The 21,742-nt window shown below is 49.7% G+C and overlaps 1 protein-coding gene across 3 annotated transcripts in view; it reads right to left on the bottom strand.

Moving 5' to 3' along the window:
- AXL (AXL receptor tyrosine kinase) overlaps positions 1-19,701 on the bottom strand; it is a 39,275-nt gene extending 19,574 nt beyond the window's left edge. Inside the window, exons 1-8 of one of the 3 annotated variants that reach the window (XM_025150548.3) lie at positions 19,469-19,701; positions 16,514-16,717; positions 14,196-14,296; positions 10,038-10,208; positions 7,333-7,419; positions 3,727-3,842; positions 1,044-1,221; positions 444-586 (exon numbers count right to left, since the gene is read on the bottom strand). In XM_025150548.3, coding sequence (XP_025006316.1) covers positions 444-586; positions 1,044-1,221; positions 3,727-3,842; positions 7,333-7,419; positions 10,038-10,208; positions 14,196-14,296; positions 16,514-16,695 — 978 coding nt within the window. In that variant the 5' untranslated portion in view covers positions 16,696-16,717; positions 19,469-19,701. The remainder of the gene's footprint in view (positions 1-443; positions 587-1,043; positions 1,222-3,726; positions 3,843-7,332; positions 7,420-10,037; positions 10,209-14,195; positions 14,297-16,513; positions 16,718-19,468) is intronic. The other 2 variants (XM_025150549.3, NM_204627.3) reach the window with 2 other exon arrangements.
- Positions 19,702-21,742: the final 2,041 nt, after the last annotated feature.

Genomic DNA, 21,742 nt, shown 5'->3' with positions numbered 1-21,742 from the left:
TTGTAAATTAATCTGCAACCTTCTTTTTGTCGTTTACTACATAACTCATCCACTTGTTAAGTACGCTCTGCTGCTAGGATTTGAAAACCAAGTCCTGCCACAGGAGAGACATCCTGCACTCTGAGCTGCTTTTGGGACAGAACTGGAAAGGGGCAGGGATGAATCAAATCCTTCTCTGTTGTCCTTGTTGCATAAGAAACATCAGGGAACTGGTCTATCTACACATAAGCGTTCACACAAAGGAATTTTGCATTAAGTGGGTCAAAATATTGAGGCAGTATCATCAACTGCTGCAAATCAGAACGGATCCATTTACACAAGAGCAATGTCAGCAGTCTATCCCCTGGTCTGGATAAAAGACGAGGGACCCTCATGCCCAGAAATGTAATCTGACTGTTCTCCAACTCTGCGTGCAACGACTCAGCTCCCCCTGGATCTGTTACCTGAGTCACATTATCCTGAATCCACTCCAGCCTGTATCCCAGGACATTTTCTTTCAGCACGTCTGGAGCCACGCCTTCCCACTCCAAAACCAAACCAGGATCCCTTTGGATCACATGGATATTTTGTGGGGTGCTGCTTGGAGCTGAAGGCAGAGGACAGAATACAATCACTGCGCAGGAAAATCAGGCCCTATCCACACTGAAAGCCACTGAAAAGACAGACTGACCCCCTTTCCTGAGATCAGCCAGAAGAGAGAGCGTGAGGGGAGAAAGCAATCCTGCAAGCCAACAACCACTATGTTGGTTTCAAGTGGAGAAGATAAGATCAGTCAACGTCCTTTGCTTTTCTCTGAAACCCAAGGACCTCAGGGAGCATGCAGGAGTGCTGTGGCAGGATCAGTTTGTTTCTCACGCATCATAGCTGTTACCCACATTGGATTACGTATTAACATTTTATGTGAGGTGATCCACAGAGCGGACAAGCAATCTGACAGCGTAACCTCTCTTGCGCTTAGGAACAAGAAAGGAGTACAAAGAAGTTTATCCCTGTCTCTTTTTCAGCTTCAGAACCACCTTACAAACTCATTGCTATTTGCTTACCAAGCTCCAGTGTCTGGAAGTAAACTCTCTCTGTGAAAGGGGAGCTGCCCATCTCATTGCTGCACTGCACACGAACACTGTAGTTGGTGGAGTGCTTCAGGCCCTGCACGCCATAGGCAAAGGGAGGCACTGGGGCGACTTCGGTGGAGACCTCCTGGCCATCTGGGGACTCAGCAACCTGTGCCAAGCATGAAACAGAGCAGTCTTTCACTATGTGAAAAGCAGGTCCATAGGGGTATAGATAAGGTATCAGCTGTGTGGAAAGGGAGTTGTCAAATAAGAACCATGAGCAATGCTTTATTTGCTCAAGTGACATCACACCCTTATCTTTGGCAACACAGTGACTTTCCACCAGTTGAAAATTGGGTTCCACATACTTAACAACACGTCCTTACCTATGTTAAAAATTCTACGCTTGATTATAATCTCCCCTAAAGAAAATGGAGCATGCCTGTTGCTTGGAGTGCTTCTTGCTTCTGAGGCTTGTCTAAGTTTGGGCAATGAGCATGGTTGGATCAACTTCCCTTTCCCTGTAGCCTCACACCACCCCTAACTCAGCTTCTTTTTTCAGAAGCTCACGGTCTTTCCGTCTGGCAGCGGATTAGAGGCTTGGCAGACACCAATGGCTTGATTCAGCTGAACTGCTTCAAACCAAATGAAAAATAAACTTTTTATCACTCCTGCAGCTCTCCTCTTCCCCGCCTTCTCCCTTGAGATCTCAACTCCTACACAACAGGGATGTTAATTCCAATCTGACAGCACTGCGTGCCTTTAATGCACGGGCAGCTTCAGTGTTCCCACTTGCTTTGTACTGACAATAGCAGAGATCTCTGCGTAGCGCCCAGGCTCAGCCCATCTCTCTTCTCAAATGCATACGAAGTAGCAGAGCTAGGAGTAAAGGCAAGCTGTATGACAAAAGTGAGACAGTCGTGGGACTCTGCATTCTCTAGGACTATAGCAACCTTCCTCCCTGCTCATTCCCACACGCGCTTTTGGCCCACTGATTTATCTGGCTGAGAAAAAGAACAGTTCTCAAATTTCCTTAATAAAAAAGCATACTGTTGTCATTATCAGTGTCCTCCAAAGCAGGGAAAAAACAATCAGACCTTTGTGCAAAACCCCGTCATGCTAATGGTGTATCTCTGTCCATTACTCCGAAGAGCAAGGGGTCTCACACCTGCCCCCTTTAATCCCTGGAGCACGGCTCACGCTAACAGTGTGTGAACATGGTGATTTCCTGCCCCATCCCTGGCAGAAGTGATTGTCCTAGCCTAGCAGGGGGCATGTGGGACACCCGCAGCCAGGCCGCAGTGCCAGAGCACAGGGCCGAGTGCCCCTCCTCCTCCCGCATGGCTCCAGCAGAGGACAATCACTCCCTCACTATGAGCCAGGAGCGTGCGCGTTCTCACATGGGAATGTGGGTCACTGGCTCTCACAAAGCCAGAGCCCTGGGAGCAGGAGGGAAGACAAACCGTGGCATTTCTGCTGTCAAAGCCTACGAGAGGAAAGGCAGCTTTCTGCCGGCCAAGATGACTGCCAGGTTAACCTGCTCCCAGATCCAGATGCAGCAACTTCGTCCTCAGAACAGGAAAAGTTTGCAAGGCATAGAGGAGGGCGAGAGACTGCTGAGCGGGCAGAACCTGAGCTGCAGTGTTTGGCCTCTTTTCCTCATGTCCTTGTTCCCTCACTCCCTGCCAAAAGTGCAAGAGGAACTCAAACCCCAGAGTGATCAGAATTGCTGAAGCCAACGAGCGTGCAACCCAGAAAGAATGGGCTGCTCCAACTGGAGCTCACTCGGCTTTGTGAAGGAGGAAGAAAGCCATTTTCAGCTCTGAACGAGAACAGAAGCAGCAACAAAAAACACAGACCAGGGCTAGCCATATTCAAGCATTCCCTCTGCCAAGCAGTCAAAGGAGGATGATGGTTTCTTTTACTTGTGAACGGGAATAAACATCAGAGTATGAAACCTATGGTTTCCTTCCCACCTCCCAAATAAAAGAGCTCTGCAAGGAAATTAGCCAGGCTGCTTCCAGCATACCTTGTTCTTGTAATCCTTCCTCCTCTGCATAGTTGGCAACACCCCACAGACATTCCTCTGCAGCTCCTATTAGTGCTGTAATAAGGTGGGGAATGCAAAGGGGCTCCCTGTCCACGCCCACAGATGAGCCCACGGGGAGCGTGCCCAGCTGCGCTGTTTGCTCCAGGAATTGCTGCTTCTCCCGGACGCTTGGCTGCTGTTTGATCTAATCTTACAGCAAGTGCATATGCTGGAAACTAACTGCCTGAAGTTGGACTCCTACCATTGTTTCTAGGAATTTAAAGACAGGATCCCGTGTTTCAGAGATCTTGAGCGCTGAGCACAAGCTGGAGCTCAAGGATACCATCACCCCTGATGCTTTGGGTAGAACTTTGACAGCAGAAAGCCAAACTAGATTTAGAGGCAGGGCTTAAAATGACTCTAAACCACTCTGTGATTCTAGGAAAACATGCAAATATGTTTGACTTTGTCTAAAAAAGCCTAACTTGTCACCTTCCACCATCATCCCCACTTCTGCACCACCCTATGCTTTGTAAACTCCTCAGGCAGGTGGCTCTGGTGAGTCTCGCTCTTCATGTAGAAAACCCAGAGCATACTGTTGCCATTAGAGGGGACAACCAGAGCTGTCAACGGGACAACTCGTACCTGAAGAGTGCAAGAATGGAGGGGAGCACGGCCATCAAACCCCGGCACCCAGACCACACTGGCATTGCTGCTGGTGACCTGGCTCACCGTCACGTTGAGGGGTGGCAGAGGCATGGCTGCAAAGGAAACAAAGAGACTTTTCAGCATCTACAGATCAGAGCAGGTATTCACATGGAAATGCACAGAGCCTTGAGGCTAGAAATTATGCAATGAAATTGCAGACAGAAATGGTACAATATCACATCTTCAGAGTGTTCCCGACTGTGGTGAATGAAACGATTACCTTAACATTGAACAAGCTATCCATATCCATTCTTTACAAGTGCAGCACACTTGCTGGATGCACACTGGCAGCCACTCTTAGGTAGCACTGCAGTGGGTGATGCTCTCACCTGCATTACTCAGCCCCCCCTCCCTGCCCCTTCACTGCAAAATGTGACCCAGCCCTGTCTGTGGGCCTGCGCTGTGAACAAATCAGGGCTATAAAATCCCTCTCCCAGATCGGTGTGGCCCCAAAGCAGCTCTGCAAGCACCAGCTGGAGGGGTGCACTGTACAGCCGTACTCCAGTTCCCCACAGCTGGGCTGCAGCAGCACCTGGAACAGAGCCTGGGTGGAACCCTGCTCCTTCAGCTGTGGGGTTAATAAATTCTAAGGCACTCTGTTTTATAGAGGCAATTTGAGGCAAACAGAGTGCTATTACGTGGCTAATGCCACACTACAAATTAATGGCAGAGCCAGAAACAGAAACCAGGATTCCCAGACAGGCATTTAATCAGGCGTTTGTGCTTCCTACATCACAGAGCAGCACTGCAGCATCGCTTCTGCACTCGCTCTGACCAAATACCTCCGTCACCACAAGGGCCTCCAGGCTCTCCTCCTGACACATTCCTCCCAACTCTTTTTCACTCTTGAGCCACTGCTTTAATTTAGACACCTCACTCCTGAGAAACGACCAATTTCACAGACACCAATCTCTCCCTGACCTTATGTTCCTCTCAAAATCATACGCTGCCACACTGAATAATTTTTTTCTATTGCATCTCAACAGATTATACCCTCAGAAGTTCTCTTTCAAAAACCTAAGGTCCTCAGGACAAGGTTCAACCTAAAGACCATATTTTCCACCTCTCCTGGAATACGTTCAGTGAAAAGAAGCAGTACCATGGGGCCACCACCCAGGACAGCAGACGTGGAGGAGAGGATGAGGCAAGGAACAGACAGTGCCATAGATTAACCCTATAAAGCCTACATTGTCTTGTAACTTGTGACCAGGAGAGGGGGCTGCCCTATGATAACTGCAATCACTTTTGGGTTCATCAGTGTTATTTTCAATCCTGGACTGTGGGCCTGAAGGAGACATGAACTATATTAGCAGTGTCAATAATGAGCTGTTAACACACCTACACCATGAAGAGGGTCAGCTTGCTTGCACCTTCCCCTAATTCTACAGCATGCAGGAGGGACAGATGCACTTCCCCAGCACATGCCAAAAAAAAAGGAGTGGCAGTGGTCGTACTGTGAAACGTGTGATACGACCCTAAAAGTCTTAGCTGCACACATGAGAGCAAAGGCAGCAGAAAACAGCAGCTTAAGCGTTAAGATTACGTGAGTTAACTTCCCCTGTGTTTGCAGAGTGCCTGAAACAATGGGGCTTTGTGCACTGCTGGGGACTGTGGGCTACAATAACAGTGATTTTCTGCTTGGATTAGACGAGCACATTGTGGGCACTACCGAGAATAGATAATGAACAACAACAGTAGCAAAGAGGAAGAAATGTTAGCAGTTTGTCAATGCCCTAGCAGAAATGTTTGCCACTGGAAACACAGGAAAAACAAATGGTTTAATAAATTGTAGAAAGGCTTCAGAGCCCTCATTAGCAGAAGGATGTGTGCAAGAGAGGAAGGCCCTGACCGTACACGTACAGACGACTGCTCCCAGGAGTAGTATCTTTCAAGTCCACATGTTTATAGGATCAAGGACTAAATGAATGTTATCTGGGCCAGTTCCTCTCCCTGCTGATGCCCTTGTTAGGAAGCTCTGCTTGAATTTTCACAGGGTTTGTTCCAGACCTTCCAACTGTTGCTGTTTAGAAGCACCTCACTCCTTCCCTAGGTTTATAACTTCTCTTTTAGATAGATCTTTCAGGTATTACAGTTAGAAGTATACAACTACAGCTCCGGATTTGACATTTAAAACCTCTTTCTGTCTCTTCAGAAGATGTCACATTCTGGCATATCATCTGCCAAACCACCAAAACTCACTTTCCTCAGCTCTGAAGTGAGCTCACAGGTGTATGAAGGTGTAAGTCCTTCACAAATAAGCGGTGTTGGTTCATCATGTGATGGTTGACCCTGAAGCATTTAGAGCACTTCTTTTGCTTTATCCCATCATCTTATCTATGGTTAAACATGTGTTAACATTTAAAAAAAAAAAAAAAAGAGAGAGAAAAAAAGAGAGATAAAAAGAGAAAGAGGAATGCTTGTTTATGCCAAACGTTATCTCCAATTATGGCATTGTGCGATTTTTAAAGCTTAATAGCTCTGTGAACTGAACTCTATCCCAGGATAAAAATATCCATAGAAGATATATTCCACAATAACTAATTCCCCTGCGTAGACAAGCCTTTAAGGCAACAACTCCAAAGGTTTTTAAATTAAGTTGTAAATCTTCCTAAGTGCAGCACACTGCATTCTTGGCATAGCAGTAACCACAATGTTTGTCTTGAAGAAAAATACACTGTAGAAATGGCAGATCTACAGCTGGATTTTGTGCTATACTTCAATGCATACTCCCTGCTACAATTGTGAATCTGATACAGACATAAGTGGTTGCTGTTACTCAGGCTGAGCAATAAGCTGTTTCTTGGAACAAATGATTTTTGTGACATGTCTCTCCTGGAACTGATAATCAAGTGATTGAACATGCATTAAAGCACAACAAAAAATTCAAATGCAGAAGCATCCTAACATGAAGAGGAGGGGAAGAGCTGACTGCTCTGCTTATTCCTGTTTCAGTCACCTGGACGCAAGGAGATCTGCCATCAGCTTGGGGACTCTGAATGGCAGCCGCCCAAGGAAGGGCTAGGAACTGTTGTGAATTAGTTTCTAAAGGGTGAAGAACATAGAAGTAAAATCCATAAAACCAGTGCGGATGAGTAGGCTTTATTGGCCACTGGTGATTGCCTTCCATGTCTTTTTTCAGCATCTAATGCAACGCCAACTGAAGCAAGCAGAAGTAATGGCCTCTTTAGCACTAAGAATACCTATCTATCTCCAGGCAGTAAAGGTTTCCCCTGGGATGGTTTAGATGATATCCAGCTACATCTCTCACAAACAATCTGACGGCTCTGACCCCCTCCTTTTCACGCAGAAAGTGCTATTTGACATCCCATTTCCATTCCTGAATCAGATGTGCTTTATTTCCAACAGCCTGGGACAGGGCCCCACGCAGCAAGTAGGATCTGCCAGCAGAGCACAAAGCATCCTTTTGGCTGCTGAGAGCTGCAGCCAGCAGCTTGCCTGCAGCTCCGAGGCAGCCCCCCACATTAAGGAGCCCTTCCTCCACTCCCCACAGTGCAAACCCGCCTCCCAGCCCCATCCTCTCACCTTTAATCTGAACCGTGGCTGTCCGAGATGAAGACAATCCCTTTACGTTGTGAGCTTCGCAGGAGAACACTGTGCTTTGATTAATACCTGGAAATCAGCCAAGAGAAAGGAAAGAAAACATAAACAGCTATATAATCCAGCTCCAACCTTCGGCAGAATTTCAATGGTGTGATATCCAGCTCATGCTGTACAGGCAGTTGGAGGGCTGAGCCGGGTGCCAATCAAAAGCACGTGGATTTCAATTTAATTAATGTGGTAACCACATTTTTAATGGAGAGAGTGTGGCAGCATAGAAGAGCCTCCCTCGGAGCTTCAGAAAGCAGTGCAAAAGAAGGACGAATGAAGGCAGAACAACAGATCACAGCACTCGATCAGAAGATGTCCCTTTCTCACACACTGCACTCTTGGAGCAAGGACCATGCTGAACCATGTGTCTCATCAGCACCCCAGCTCTCAGCCTGACACCTGAGCTCCTCTACAACAGCCACCACCAGGCAGGCTTCCAGCCAGATGTGTGGGCTTCCAGCTAATGCCCACCTGTCCCTTGCGTGCGTCCAACTTTGGAAGACATGTAAAGGAAATGAAAGCAAAATGCTGCTGCATCAGTATGGAGGCACTTTGCAGGGATGGTTATGCACCCTCTCTTCTGTGGGCACCTATCCATTCCACAAGGCCTGAACGTGGCATCATACTGATATCCAACTGCTCCAAGATGCATATGGGTATTGTTAACTGAGCACAACTAGAACACATTTGCAAAGCTGCCTAGAGAGTCATTACCAACCAGCATTTTTTTTCACTATGTTTGGCCCTCAGCTGCCTTATAGGGCTCTAACTGAGAAACATCAAGTGCTGGCACACTATGGGCATGCAGTTCAGGAGGGAAAAGGTCTCACAGAACCACATGGGTTGCACAATGTCTGTTTTTGCCCTGTGATACATATTCTAAGAGCCTGAGACTGACAGCATTGCAAAGAAGATGTAATAGAGAAGAGGAGGGACTACCACAAAATAAAAGACCGATACATTTTCGATACTTCCACTCACCCCAGTCAGCCACAGGAAAAGGCTGCCAGCACGCAGCAGAGCAGAGGAGCACCTGACATGCGAGGCACTTCCCAAACACAGGATCAAACACAGGAAAATGCAAAGAGCACCACAAACCAACACCCCCTTGCTCTCCAACACCACTGCCAGCAGCCCTTTCCTAACATAGCAGGCCTTTTACCGAACTGCTTGACAAATCTTTTAAAAGTTTGCTGTCTGGACACTACTTAACCACTGTTTTCTCCATCATTTGACATTTTCATGACTTAACAATGCATGACCAACCATCTTTTGACATGCCTCAGCAAAGAGAAGATCCCCCCAAGGAAAATCCCAATGAGTCCTATACAGTTAAAATTCTAAGTAATTCTGAAGTGAGTTTCCAGGTGAGAAAACTACCAATTTTGCCTTTTTCCTTCCGATTAAATAGAAGAGATAAAATGCCAGCACCTGGCCTTTCAGCTCCACCACTGCCCTACAGCATCAAAAGTTCAGTGAGGCACCATGAGATGAGGTCAATGGCAGAAAGGACGCTTTTTTTTAACCATTTTTTCACTTTCAACTATCAGTCTTTTCAGTTTTCATTTCAACCAGCAGATTATATCATAAGGGAGCAGTTTTCATTTGCAACTTGGAACAGCATCCAGCAACGACGTAGACAAGGGAGCTGATGATAAAACCATCACAAATCACAAACCAAGTCCTGATTTACATACAAATTAGGTTTAAAGGGAACGCTTTATTGGACTGGATAGCTTGAAGGATGGCCAGAGGTTTAGAGAAACAAACTCCTCCTGGGTGTTAACTGTATTAACACTGAGGAAGAGGCCCTAGAGATGAATCTGAGTCATAAAACCTAGTTAGTTCAAGTTTGGTTTGGGGTTGCCAGCAATAATAGCAGCCTAGAGACGCATCACAAAGCTGCTGGACAAGTAACTAGAATTAAGTTACCTGTAGGAGGTTAATGACAAGGATAGCTACTGGTAGATATACACCACCCTATCCTGAAAGCAGGCTGAGGAGAGCTCAAAATACCACCGGCTCCTGGTGGGAAGGCAGTGTTACCACCACATGCTACCACCTGTTCTGGAGCAAACCTTGGTCTCTGAGGTTGTCAACCAGCCCATTTCAGCACCAATACAAACAGCCTAAAAGTGCCAAACTACATGAGGAGGTCAGGTTTTAATGACAAGAGTATCCAGCATGGCTGCAAGACCAGAGTGAGGGGGAGAGGGGAAAGCAGTGCATGACATGGCTATATGTGGAAAGAGGAGGTGGTGTCTGATCCATGTGAATGCTTTTAGGTTTCTGAGCCAAACGTCACCAACAGTCATTTAACAAAGCCATAAACACGCTCCACATAGGTGGAACAACAAAAGAGGCATCCAGTGCATCACATCTCCAGTAGCATCTTCATCACAGTGCCAGCTTCACCCGAGCTCTGAGGAGCCTGAGCACCAGCAGAAAATACAGCCATCATCCTCCAAGATGATCTGGCTTTGTATGTCGTATTCATGATCTCTCAGTCCTCATATGCAAAGAACATTCCCACACCGTGTGGCTACTCAGTGTGACTTAGGCATATATGGAAGAGAGCTCTCCTCTCCCTTTCCACGCTTTTGATGCTCAGTGACCCTCTGCATTGGCAGCAGCCTTACCTGACACGTTTAGGATGGAGGGGGAGATGTCTGGAAGCCCCACTCTAGAGTCTCCCATCCACCAGACAATTGTCACTGGTTCAGGGGGACCAACAGCAGCACAGGCCATATGAAATGGGGCATTAGGGGACACGGACACATCCTCAGGTTCCACAGTAAAGTAGGGCACACCTAGAAAAGCAATAGAAAAGTGATAGCAACTTGAGAGGCTTCTTCAAACTCTGTTTACCACTAATACCAGTGCCCAACACTGGACACCCATCTACCCTGCCCCTGTACCTAATCTGACCCTGCCCAAGCCCTTCACACAATATGCTAGATCACCTCAGGATGTGAATGGCCATTCATTCCTACTATAAGTCAGTGAGAAAAGAATGCTTTCTCCCCAAAATGCCTTTGAAAACTTCAATTTCACCAAGCCTCCTTCAAAACTCCCCTAAAAGTAGCTTTTAACAGTATTATTTGCTCAATTTTTCAGTTGAAGATATTGGAGCCTTATGAGGCAACAATTGATATCCATAGTCATGCCTGACACCATTTTTAAGGCAGCTAACCCAGCTGCAGATACTTCCTGCCAAGCATTAAAAACGGAACCTTCCAAACACACTGAACTAGCAGCTGTAACAAACATGTGAATGAGGAAAGAACTCCTCTGATGAGATGCAGGGATCACTCACAACATTCTGCACAGCCAAATTGAATGGAGGGACCGCCCAATATGCTCAACACTGAGAGAATCAGGCTGCCCTGAAATGAGGGGTGATTTGTTACAGAGCTAACATAAACACAACTGGCTCAGTAAGTATCTGTTCGCCACAGTGGCAAAATTCCAGCTTGGTGAAACTGGCCTTGGATCAGACCCTTAGGGAGCTGCAGTGAGGCTACCTCAGGACTTCTCTCAGCTGGTAACAGCCCAGTGTAATGCAGTGCATCCAGAGATGTGCCTCCTCTCACAGGCAGTGCCAAGCCTCTGGTGGTTTCAGTGTTTCAAACCAGTCACACAGTTTCAGCAGCTATCAGTACTAAGTAACAAGTGACAGCCACTTCTGGTCACCTGAAGTCACCATGACCTGAAGACCTGAAGGAGCTGAAGGCCCAGAGAAGTGCTGAGCCCCTTTCAAACCCAAGCACAGCTGCTAATGACAGCATCTACACTGAAATGAGTAATGAGGTACCCCCAGACAGAGAAAGTGCTTGGGAAACTGCTAACAGAAAGAGGAACGAACAATACTGGTCCTTCACATGCTTAGGTCACACTGTCTGCCCTCAGCCAGAGGTGACAGGCCCATGTGGCTCCAGCTGGCACAGCAGATGCTGAGCACATCCAAAAGCAGGCAATTAGTAGGTGCTGAGATGGATTTAGGAGCCTAACGCTTGACTTTCCCCCTGCTCTACAACTAAAAGCAGTGTCCTCCATCTTTTACTGACAACCTGGTCACCATTTGTGTCCTTCGTATGGCAGTTTCTCCGTGCCTTCCTCTCCTCCTTGCCACTTGTCCCTTTCAAGTGAGGTAAATAGGTCTTAAATAGGTCTGAAAAATAGGTCCCCCCAGGAATGACAGTGCCTATCTGCACACAGACCGGTGCTCAGGACATGTATAGCCATCGCCACGATTCATTGCTCATTTGTGCTTACATGCTTTACTTGTTTATTGCAGTCACACATAAAAAACAGAAGAGAACTAACTTTTCAGATACCACCTGTGAAACCTCCACCTGCTTTGTCCTCCTTTTCTGAGAGAGGCCAGAGGTGAAAAGACCAATGTCCCTTCTACCTGTGAGGTGGATCCCTGCCTGCCATCTCTTTGCCATAGCACCCGAGGTAAACTTTCAGGAGGATCCTTCCCTGCTCAGCAGGTTTTCTCACTTTGGTAGCAACTAACCAGATCAGCCGAGACCACAGTTAAAAACTCTCATAGTTCAGGGAGTGCAGCTGACTCATCTGGCTGCAGGAACTTGCACTACTCCTGTAAATACATTACCTGGACACCTCGCTGTCTGCGGCACACTGAGCCTCCCAGTTCCCAGCGGGAGGTGAGTACCAGCACCCACATCTCACAGATGCACCATGGAGGCAGCCAGCAGCCAACAGCCAGGAAAGCATTGGCAAAATCAGAAAATGAGCCTGCGTATTCCTTATTCCAGCATCCACTCTATGGGGATAATCTTTTCTACAGCTCAGATTTTAGGCAGTATTCAGGTGAACTTGTCTGTGTGGGTCAGGCTGGGGTGCTGACTCTGGTAGGCATAATGGGCGTCAGCAGCCCCGGGGACAGCCCCGTGGTCAGGGGTGTAATTTCAGAGGGAAAATTCTGTAAGAAAGATAATCCTTATTTTCAGATGGTCGCACTCTGCAGCATGCCTCTTGGATTACCTCTTCAGGCATCAAACGCTATCATGTTCTTCGTAAGGCCAGAATCTAGTTTCTACACCAGAAGCATTCCCAGTCATTTTGTTTTCGTAAATTCTGAGGAGTGTTTCATACAATCAAACATTTGCATTGTATTACAGACACAGTTCAAATACCAACTTCTGTCTGATAAAGACTAAGTGGATCTCCACCCACAGATACTACATAGCTCACTGGAAGTTAGATCCCCAACAGTCTGTGCTTGCACTGTACAGCATAGTGAAGGGCATCAACACCTACCGAGGGCTGTGTATGTGACCAGAGAAGATTCCCTCTCAAAGAGGAGAACAGTCACTATTAAAACAGCAAATCACTTCTAGATAAAGCTGGTACGCCCAGGGAAGAAATACGTTCAGAGATAACAGTGAAGGTGGGACTGACAGGCATTTGCATTCCCTAGCATTTTCTTTTATTTGCTAGCAGCAGATAGTTTCAGTTTATTATTTTTAAATCCACCCTTTATCACTTCTTGTTAATTTTTTTATCTTTTTCCACTACCTCCCAATTCACATGACTACATGCTCAGTTCAAGTTTAACTACTTTCTGTCATACTTGTTTTTCTCATAAAAATGACATTTTCAGCTTCTGCTGTAAGCTTTGGCCTTCATTTGCAGCACTCCCCTTCTCTAGCTGCAGCTGGTTTTTGTGACTTTGTTCTTTTCTGCCTGTATTATCCAGAAGGGCTCCTTTGTTTTTCAGATTGCTCAGCATGCTGAGCTACCCAATACTCCTAGTGCACCCACCATGCAAATGCAGCCACCTCTGGAGTGGGCCGTGGCAACTGGAAGCGAAATAGAAACCCCATATAAAAGCGAATTTTAAGCTATAAATAATGTTTCTCAGATGGAGCTGTGCCTGAAATTTTAGGTGGACAAACCCCTGGAACTCATGAAGACAACTGCAGGACAACATTCCTCCTCCCATGAGAACTGCTATGAATGTTTCCACAGCTCTGAATGAGAGAGACCTTTGCTTAAAATGCCACCCAAACGACACCACCTCTGGTGGCACCCAACCTTTGCCCCCTCTTTAAAAGCACTGATTAACCTCTGGCCCAAAATGTTACTAATTACACCCAAGAATCCAGTTCTCTATGCAAATACGCTGTTCCCGTCAACTGCCTCACCAAATATTGCACCCATTCTATTACTACCAGCTTCCAAGGACCTAATGAGGCTTAAGGGAAATGAAATACAGGCAATAAGAAGCCGCCAAACCACTCTGCTTCAGGCAACTTTTGGACAACCACCCACGAGTTATATTTTGTCAGATCAGACTAGGCGAACAGTGCCACATCAAGGTGTGCCTACGAAGCGCTGATGTACAGTGCTTCACCCAAAACTCTCCGAACTGGCTTAAAGCTGCACCTTGCCCTCAGAGATCTGTTTGGCCAATACACAGAACCAGCTGAAGCCCTGCTTTGAGAGGAAGGCTGGAGCAGATGACCCCCATGGATCCCTTTCAACCTACTCTATGAACTGTTTGAAAACCAAAGCAACAGTGGACCGAGGGGCTGGAAGGAAATGTGCCAAAACAAAACCAGAAGGCTAATAAACTGACAGCTCCTTTCCTCAAAGCTACTACCCTATCATTTCTTAGTCCTGCTCTGTAGCGATCTCACTGCAGTTATCAGCAATGGTTCAGAACAAAGAAGCCTGTCACTGGAGCTACCCACTCTCGTCGCTTCCACCTAAAGTATATTGATGGGTCAATCTGAAAGGAAACCAGCACTACTACTCCTCCTTACCTTCCACTATGAGCCACACTTGCTGTGATTCTTCCTTCTTCCCCCCGTTCTCAACCTGGCACCAGTACTTCCCAGAATCTGTCCTCTCGACGGATTTCAGGCTGAAAAAAGTCAAAAGCCATATCGATATTTTATGTGGATAAAGCATATTTTTGCCCCAAAGGACCCTCTAGAATTTGGCAAACCAGATGCACAGACAGCAGCCACGGAAATGCAGCCAGCTCTGGGGAGGAGGGCAATAGCCAGCACAAAGCACATGGAAAACCAGTGGAGAAAGGAGGCTCCTCCCTAGAGTGGATGGAAGGATCCTTGGCAGAGCAGACAGCCTCTCTCTGAAATATCCTTGCAGGAAACCTGTAATTTTGTCCTTTGAGAATTGCAAGGGGTCGGTCCTCTCCTTGACCCTGAGTCGTGACTATCTACTCTTTGAGAGTGACAGCTCAGCCCACAGTGCCTGAGCTAGTGGGAAACTCCAAATCACACGCCTCCAACGAGCCCAACTGTTCTGCCTCAGCTAGGTGCCTGGACAGACTCCTGTGGGAATAAATAGGTCACTTCACTGCACTCAGTGTTATTCTTATCCTAAAGCATTTCACACTGCAAAACAACTTGCAGCTCTCAATTTGTGCTTTCAAAGAGGTTACGCTGGCCTACTCCAGTACAGGACTTCACCCTATAAACTTTTCTACGCTGTCCCTTGCTCAGCATCAGCTCTCCTTCTGAAAGGGTGCATCTAAACGGGAAAGCAGTTGTGGCAACTGAGCAGTTCATAGGAGAAATTCTGCTCCTCCTTCCACCCCTGGATATCTGCAGCATCTCAGCTGTCTCTAACATGAAGACAGTGTAGTAAGGCAGAATTTGGTCCCAAAGCTACTAGGTCTCAGCTACCAAAGGCACCAGCGTGACTCTGAGTACCCACCATTGTAGCAATGTCTATTGTCCCCTCAGGATGAGCAGCCACGTGCCTACTGTTGTGCAGGGATCCTCAGCAGATCCGAGGCCCACTCTCCTAACACTAGTGGCCCTTCTTGGGGACGGGGAAGGATGCCTCAGGATGGAAGACTGAAAAGGGAGGGTGTCTGCTGAAATGCACACAATGGTCCCACTACAGCCTGATTTTCAGAGCTGTACCTTCCCCTGGAAGCAGCAGTCGTGCCCATCCAGCCACATGTTCTGAAACACGGCGATTGCAGAGAGTCACGCAGTGCGTGGGAGAAATGACCGCTTCAGTAGGAGAAAACAAAAAGGAGAGAAACACAGAGACATCTGGATTCAGCACCCTAACTGAGCCCTGGGGCTGCAGAAAATTCTCAGTGGAAAAAAGCAAGATGTGAGAAGAGATCAGATTGACAGAGGCAAAGCAGAACGGGAGGAAGTAAATGGTATAGATTCAAGACAAACTGTTTCCATAACATAATGTTATGCAACAGTTTCACGAGGCACAGAGTTTTTTTTTTTTGTTTTTTTTTCCTATCAGAACATTTATTACAGGCAAGTCACAGAAATTTTTAGTGGCTGGAACTGGAGACTTCGTGCAGTGCCACGCCAAGAGACCTAAGAGGAGAAGAAGCCTCAGCTCAGAAGATTGATTCTCAGTCAGTTAACAGTTTTGAGCCCTCAGAGCGATGGCATGCTTGCTTATACAAACTCTCTAGAAAAAGAGCCAGAGGAGAGGCTTGGATCCTGTTTAACTCGCTTCCAGAACTCACCAACACCCACCTTCTGCTGCATTAAGCTCACAGAGAGCTGCTCTGCAGAAGGGAGTTCTTGAGCCTCTGAGCAGGGCAGGCCCGGTATCATGTGGAGTAAACGTATTAGAAAAATCTCTGCAAAATAACTCAGGGAAGGTTCAGATGCCAAACGCTCTTCCTCAAAGAGAGAAAGCAGATGGAGTCCTGGGAGTCTCCCTTTCAATGAGCAAGGCTCACCCCTCAGGCAGACTGACAGCTCGAGAGAGAGAAAGAGAAGAAAGTACAAGAGAGAGAACCTGTAAGTCAGGCGTTAGTCTTCCAGCTGCACAGCAGAGCGAGATGAACAAACAAGGCAAGAACACCCTTTCACCTCGAAGTCATGTCTCAAGCAGTACGAGTGTTAGCAAAGCACCTGTAAGCACAGCAGTCAGGAAACCAGCAGAGTTCCAGTGCATTGTCTCAGCCCTCAGTGGCTTCAGTTCTGCTCTCAGTTATGCCCCTGCCACACGCTGAACTGCAGACGGAAGGACCCTGCCCACCAAGGTCACTGCAGTCACACAGCTATAACTGACAGCAGAACACTGCAATACTTTCCATGATATTCTTCGTTCTCTGCATCTGGTATACCTGAGGAAGCCGATCCAGTGATCTTCATCTACTGGAATGTACACCTGGTCTACGCTTTGCACCACTGCTCCGTCCTTGATCCACAACATCTCGGGATCTTCCATTCCCTCCAGGCTGCAATTTAGTTTGACGGGTTGACCCTGGGACACCTTTAATTTGATTGGAGATCCTGTAAACTTCATACCTAAAAGAAAAATACTACTCCTCCCCACCCCCAGAAAAAGGGGGGTTGGAGTACAGCAAATTACTCCAGGTTGGCGCTCTGGAATTACGTACCCTACCAGAATGCTCTGCAAATAGAGCAGCAGTCTTGCCTCTGCTCGGCAATAGCCAAAGGCACCAAGATTGCTACAGCACAGAGAGGTGGTGCTCAGCCTGAGTGTGGGGCTGCTCCTAGCTCTGCTTGTTCATCACTAGGTAATGCTGCTGGGTAGAACCAGCCCAAAGGGCCAGAGTTTGGCCATGCCTGCGGTCCGGTTGCATTGAGCACGTTGTCACTGCAGTACCACACCTCCCTCTTCTCCCCTGGCTTTCATTTCAGCTACAGAGCTCCTGTGCTGCTAAGAAAGCATCTTGCTTGCTCCATTGTACGCATTTGAAAAGAGCTGGGACACAAGAAAGACTCAATTATGCCATGTTATTCAGCGTACACAGCTCCTCCGCGTTACAGGAAGCCTCTCTGCCATGTACAAGACCTGCGAAAGCAAAGCCTGCTTTGCAGCACACCTCACTGTTGAGCAGGGATTTGCCACGCGACGTGGGCGACGTGTGCCCCAGCAGCCTCCCCAGTCTCTGGGCCTGGCCAAAGGACTGTGCTGTGCTCGGGTCATGGAGCTGCAATGCCAAAGCAGCAGGACCAGCGCCAGCTGAGCTGCTCACAGCCACGCTGCCACAGAAGCAATCGGCATCCGGCCCAGAGCAGTGTGTGTGGGTGGGTGGGTGGGGAGCGCTTCCCTCGAGCAGAGTGCATCTATGGAATGTGTTACCATGAGAGAGCATGGAAGCCAGCTGGAGGAGCACGTTTAAGAAAGACGGCAAATAAAAGAGGAACCAGAGGATCAAAGGAGACCGTGGGAAAGGAGGAATGTGGAAAATAAATGTGAAGCTGGTTTTGTTAGGGAGAGTGGCCATTTCCTATGCGGTGGCACAGGACTGACAGATGAGAACAGGTCTAGCCCAGCCCAATATTACGTCCTGAGAGCACCTTCCGCATCCTTCAGGGAAAAACAACAAAAACAAACCCCAACACCACCACCCCACCACTCCCCCGCTCTGGTGCAGCCACGTATCACCACACATTACAGGCATCGGCTGCCTGCTGCTTGCAGGACGCCTCACTGCCCCACAGAGCACTGCTGAGCCGGCAGCCCTGCTGCTCTACAACTCCATCACGCCCAAAGGTGACCGAACACAGAGGTGCACTGCGTGCCACTCCCCCCCAGCCCCGCACCTCCTGCAGCAGGAGGGAAAATGTGCAGCCCAGCACCACGAGCAGCCCTGAATGCGGGCAGCGGGATGTCCTCCCAGGGGGCCCTGCCAGCTGCTAACAGCTGTTGTCAGCACGCCGTGTATTTGCCTACCTGCTGCTGTTAATTCAGCAAATCGACAAAAAGCACAGCAAAACCGGTAAGCTAGCTTTAGGTTAGGCTCTGCAGCTGGTTTGCAGGGCTAAGGATTTAATCACCTTGGGTGAGGATGATCTAATCTTGCATTACTTAACTCATCTGTAACACAAATTGCATATCTCCGTGCGTGCCAGAAAGCAGCCTCCCTGCCACTGCTCGGCGTTGGAGCAAAACAGGAAAGCTGAAAGCTGAATAAAAGCTCTCTGTGCCACAGCAAACCGAACACGGGCAGGAGGCTGAGCACACGGACACTGACCAGCACTCAGCTCAGGTGCCTCAAAGGAGAAGCAAACTACCCAACCTCCCCGGGCCGGCTCTGCTGAAGAGTTAGCCACAAATTAAACAATGAAGTGTCATTAGAGACCCTTTATGGCTTCAGTTTCCACAGTAAGTAACGCTAGAGGAAATTAATATACAGTGTGAGCGTTCAGCCCGAGCTGTAATTCTCCACGTCGCCTAAGTATAACGAGCCCTCTGTCACGACCGACTGAAATGAAGAAATACAGGTCAGGCTCTGTTAGTAAATTCACAAGTTTCTGACAGAATGCAGCCTTATCTGTGGCACCTTTCCTGCGGGTATCGGGTGGGAGCACACAGGCGATCAAGGCGGATTTTAGCGTCCCTCCTTTCCCCCTTCTACTCTCCCACTCCCGCCTTCCCATCTGACAGCAGCACTCCGGCAGCGCAGGGAACAACCTCACCCCGCTGGGCTCCCCCAGCCGACCTGCATCGGCGGCACCCGCTGCAGCGTGCAGGGCTGCTTGAAACGAAATCATGTCACATTCCTCGCCAACAGACAGAACCGACAGCAAAAGGGCACACCGGCTGGCAAAACACGCCGCGGATCCGCCTGCGGTGGTTTTTAAAAGAACAAACTCTTGAGACCGCTGAATTTTTAGATGGCTGGGAACAGAAGTACGGTCCGGTGAAGTTCTTTCTGGAGTGAGGGGGAGATGGCCGCTGCCCGTGAGCGTTGCGGGCCGCCGGTCGCCCCTTCCCGTCCCGTCCCGTCCCGCCGCGGCACCGCCGCTCCCGCGTCCCGCCGCCTCTCGCCCGCCGGGCACCGAGCGGCCCCGGAGGTGAAACTTCGTAAAACCAGTTCAGAAGGTTCACCAACAAAAGCCCGGGAACGCCTCGCGCCCGGCTTTCCTCAGGGGATACCCGAGAGAGGCAAGCGCCGGGGCGATGCCTCCGCCGTCCCCTCAGGCTTTCCGAGCCCGCCGCCGAGCGCGGCTCCCGCTCCCCGCAGCCCGGCCCCGCGGGCACGCCGAGCCCCGGCCACCTGTGGCGGCGTCGGCCCCGTGTCCCCGCCGGGCTGTCAGCGCCTCACCTGCCGCCACGGCGCCGTCCCGAAGCGCCGCAGCCCACAGTCCCAGCAAGAGGAGCCGCGGCAGCGCCATGCTCCGCCTCAGCTCCATCTCTCCCGCACCACCATCCTCCCCCGGCTCCTCGGCTCCGCCGGGCCGCGCTGGGACGCTGCGGGAACGCTCCAAGTTCCGCGGCGGCTCCGGCCGGGCAGCGGCGCTCCGAACGCGGTGCGGTGCGGTGCCGCCGCCGGGCGCCGAGTGCCGGGCGCTCTCCCCCTATCGGCGCGCGGCCGCGCGGCGCCTCCTCCGGGGCCGGGCCCGGCCCTCCGCCACCGCCTTCTCCGCCAGGAAATGGCGCTTTCGGGCGGTCACCGCGCACTGTGCTCCCCCTCTGACATCACTGCATGAATATGCATGAACGGCCCCCGGAGCGGAAAATCACCGCCCCGCCGCCGCCACCCGCCTCTCCCAGCCCGGCCCGAGGCGGGCGGAGCTGCGGGGAGCCGTGGGGCCGGAGCGGCGTCGTTCCCGCAGCGCCACCGAAGGGCTCCCACACACGGGGCGTCGGGGAGAGGACGCCGCTTCCCTCCGGGCCTCCGCGTGGGAGCGGAGGGCAGCGTGGCTACGGAGCCTCCCTCGACGGGCGGAGGGGATGGGGGATCTGCCCCCCTCAGCCAGGGCTCTCATGGGGTCCGCAGACCTCAGGGCATGGCTGGGCCGTCCCACGTCCTTCCTGTGGGGATGTGCAGCCTCAGCCTCCTTTCTGCTGGTGCGAGAACAAGCGGAGGGCTGAGGAGATGTCTGCTCTCACAGAATGACCCGCAAAGTGTGGGGAAAGTCACTGACAAAACAAAATCTGGCACTGTCTTTTCATAGAGATTATGGTGAGAATCTCAGCTGAAAGATGCCATAAGAAGCACAGTCTTTACAGTGCAGCATTCAGCTCCGCAGTAGCAACTACAGCACTTAACTGGTGGCCCTGCATCTCTCAGTGCCCCTGCAGTCCGCACTGGGGCACAATGTGGAGTGTAACCCTGCTGGGGCTGGTGGGGAAGGGACAGAGAGACAGCCTCCTAAGATGACAGTGGGAGGGCTTTGCTGTGTGACATGGGCCAGGCCCTGGGCTGGTACGAGGCGGCCAGGCTTTGCTGGAAGCAGAGGAACAATTGGAATTGTCAGTAGCAGGGGATCTGGCTTCAGAGTGTCTGAGAAGGGCTTTATTTCAACAGGAAGAGCCGCATGGAAATTGGACCAAGATCCGGCACACATTGCCAGTTGGAGTGCAAACTGCTGCGGGAAAACTTACAGAGGAGTGCAGTATTGCTGTGCAGAATCAAAGGAGCTGGTGATTCCGAAATGCTTTAGGTAAATACTCTCTCCTGACCACTGGTGTTGCTGCATTAATCTGTGTGGCTTTGTTCTGCAGGTGGTGACACCAGTGACGGTGATGCTGCGCTAAAGCAAAGGACACAGCACTGAGGCACACAGGCGGCCTCGGTGCCCTCCTCTTCTCCTTACTTCTGCTGTGGCAACAGATCTACCACATCTGGAGCTGCAGCAGTGGGTGACAACAATGTGATTCCGGAGGGCATCAGGAGCAGCCATGATCTGTGGGCAGGAGCCCTGGGGTGGCTGCTCAGGTGCTCCATGCACAGGCCCTTTGCTGAAGCCAGCTGGTTCAAGGCCAGCCCACAGCTGCTCCCAGCTTTTCAGTCACCTCCACCAGCAGCTATGGCGTGTAACAGGAGGGAGCTCTCCAGGGGGCTGTTTACACCTTAGGGAACAGTTCTCAAATAAGTGCCCCAAAGCTGGGCTAGATCATGAGCAGCAAGGAAGTAAAAACCCTCTGGGCTTCTCAACCTCTCACAAGGACACAGCCCAAGAGCTGCTGGATATTGCAGCAGCTTTTGAGCACACTGTAAAGGTTAAACTTGGCATAAACTGTCTCCTTTCTCTGCCCAGCCCATCATAATAATGGGATTGCTAGAGCTTGTTCATGTTGGATGATAACACTGTTTGACGTGGCCACTTCTGAGAACCCAAATATAACACTCAGTCCTGAAATACACATCGGACCGAGCGGGCCACGGCAAGGCATGGGAATGGTGTTTAAAGTTGCCGGTATATACAGCAGCTGCACAACCTGCCTCTGTGCCTGAGCCTGCTGCAACTGATTCCTGCTGCTCGCTTATCTGAGCTGCATCCAAACTCTGTTCCCTTCTAATTCATGTTATTCTACCATCTCTTCCTTTCTTTCTCATCTTCCTCCCTAACACCTCCTTCAAGTCAGAAGCAGT

Source organism: Gallus gallus, chromosome 5 (genome assembly GCF_016699485.2).
Source record: "Gallus gallus isolate bGalGal1 chromosome 5, bGalGal1.mat.broiler.GRCg7b, whole genome shotgun sequence".
Lineage (NCBI taxonomy): Eukaryota > Metazoa > Chordata > Aves > Galliformes > Phasianidae > Gallus > Gallus gallus.
The sequence above is the reverse complement of the archived record's forward strand: the minus strand, read 5'-3'. Positions and strand labels throughout refer to the sequence as shown.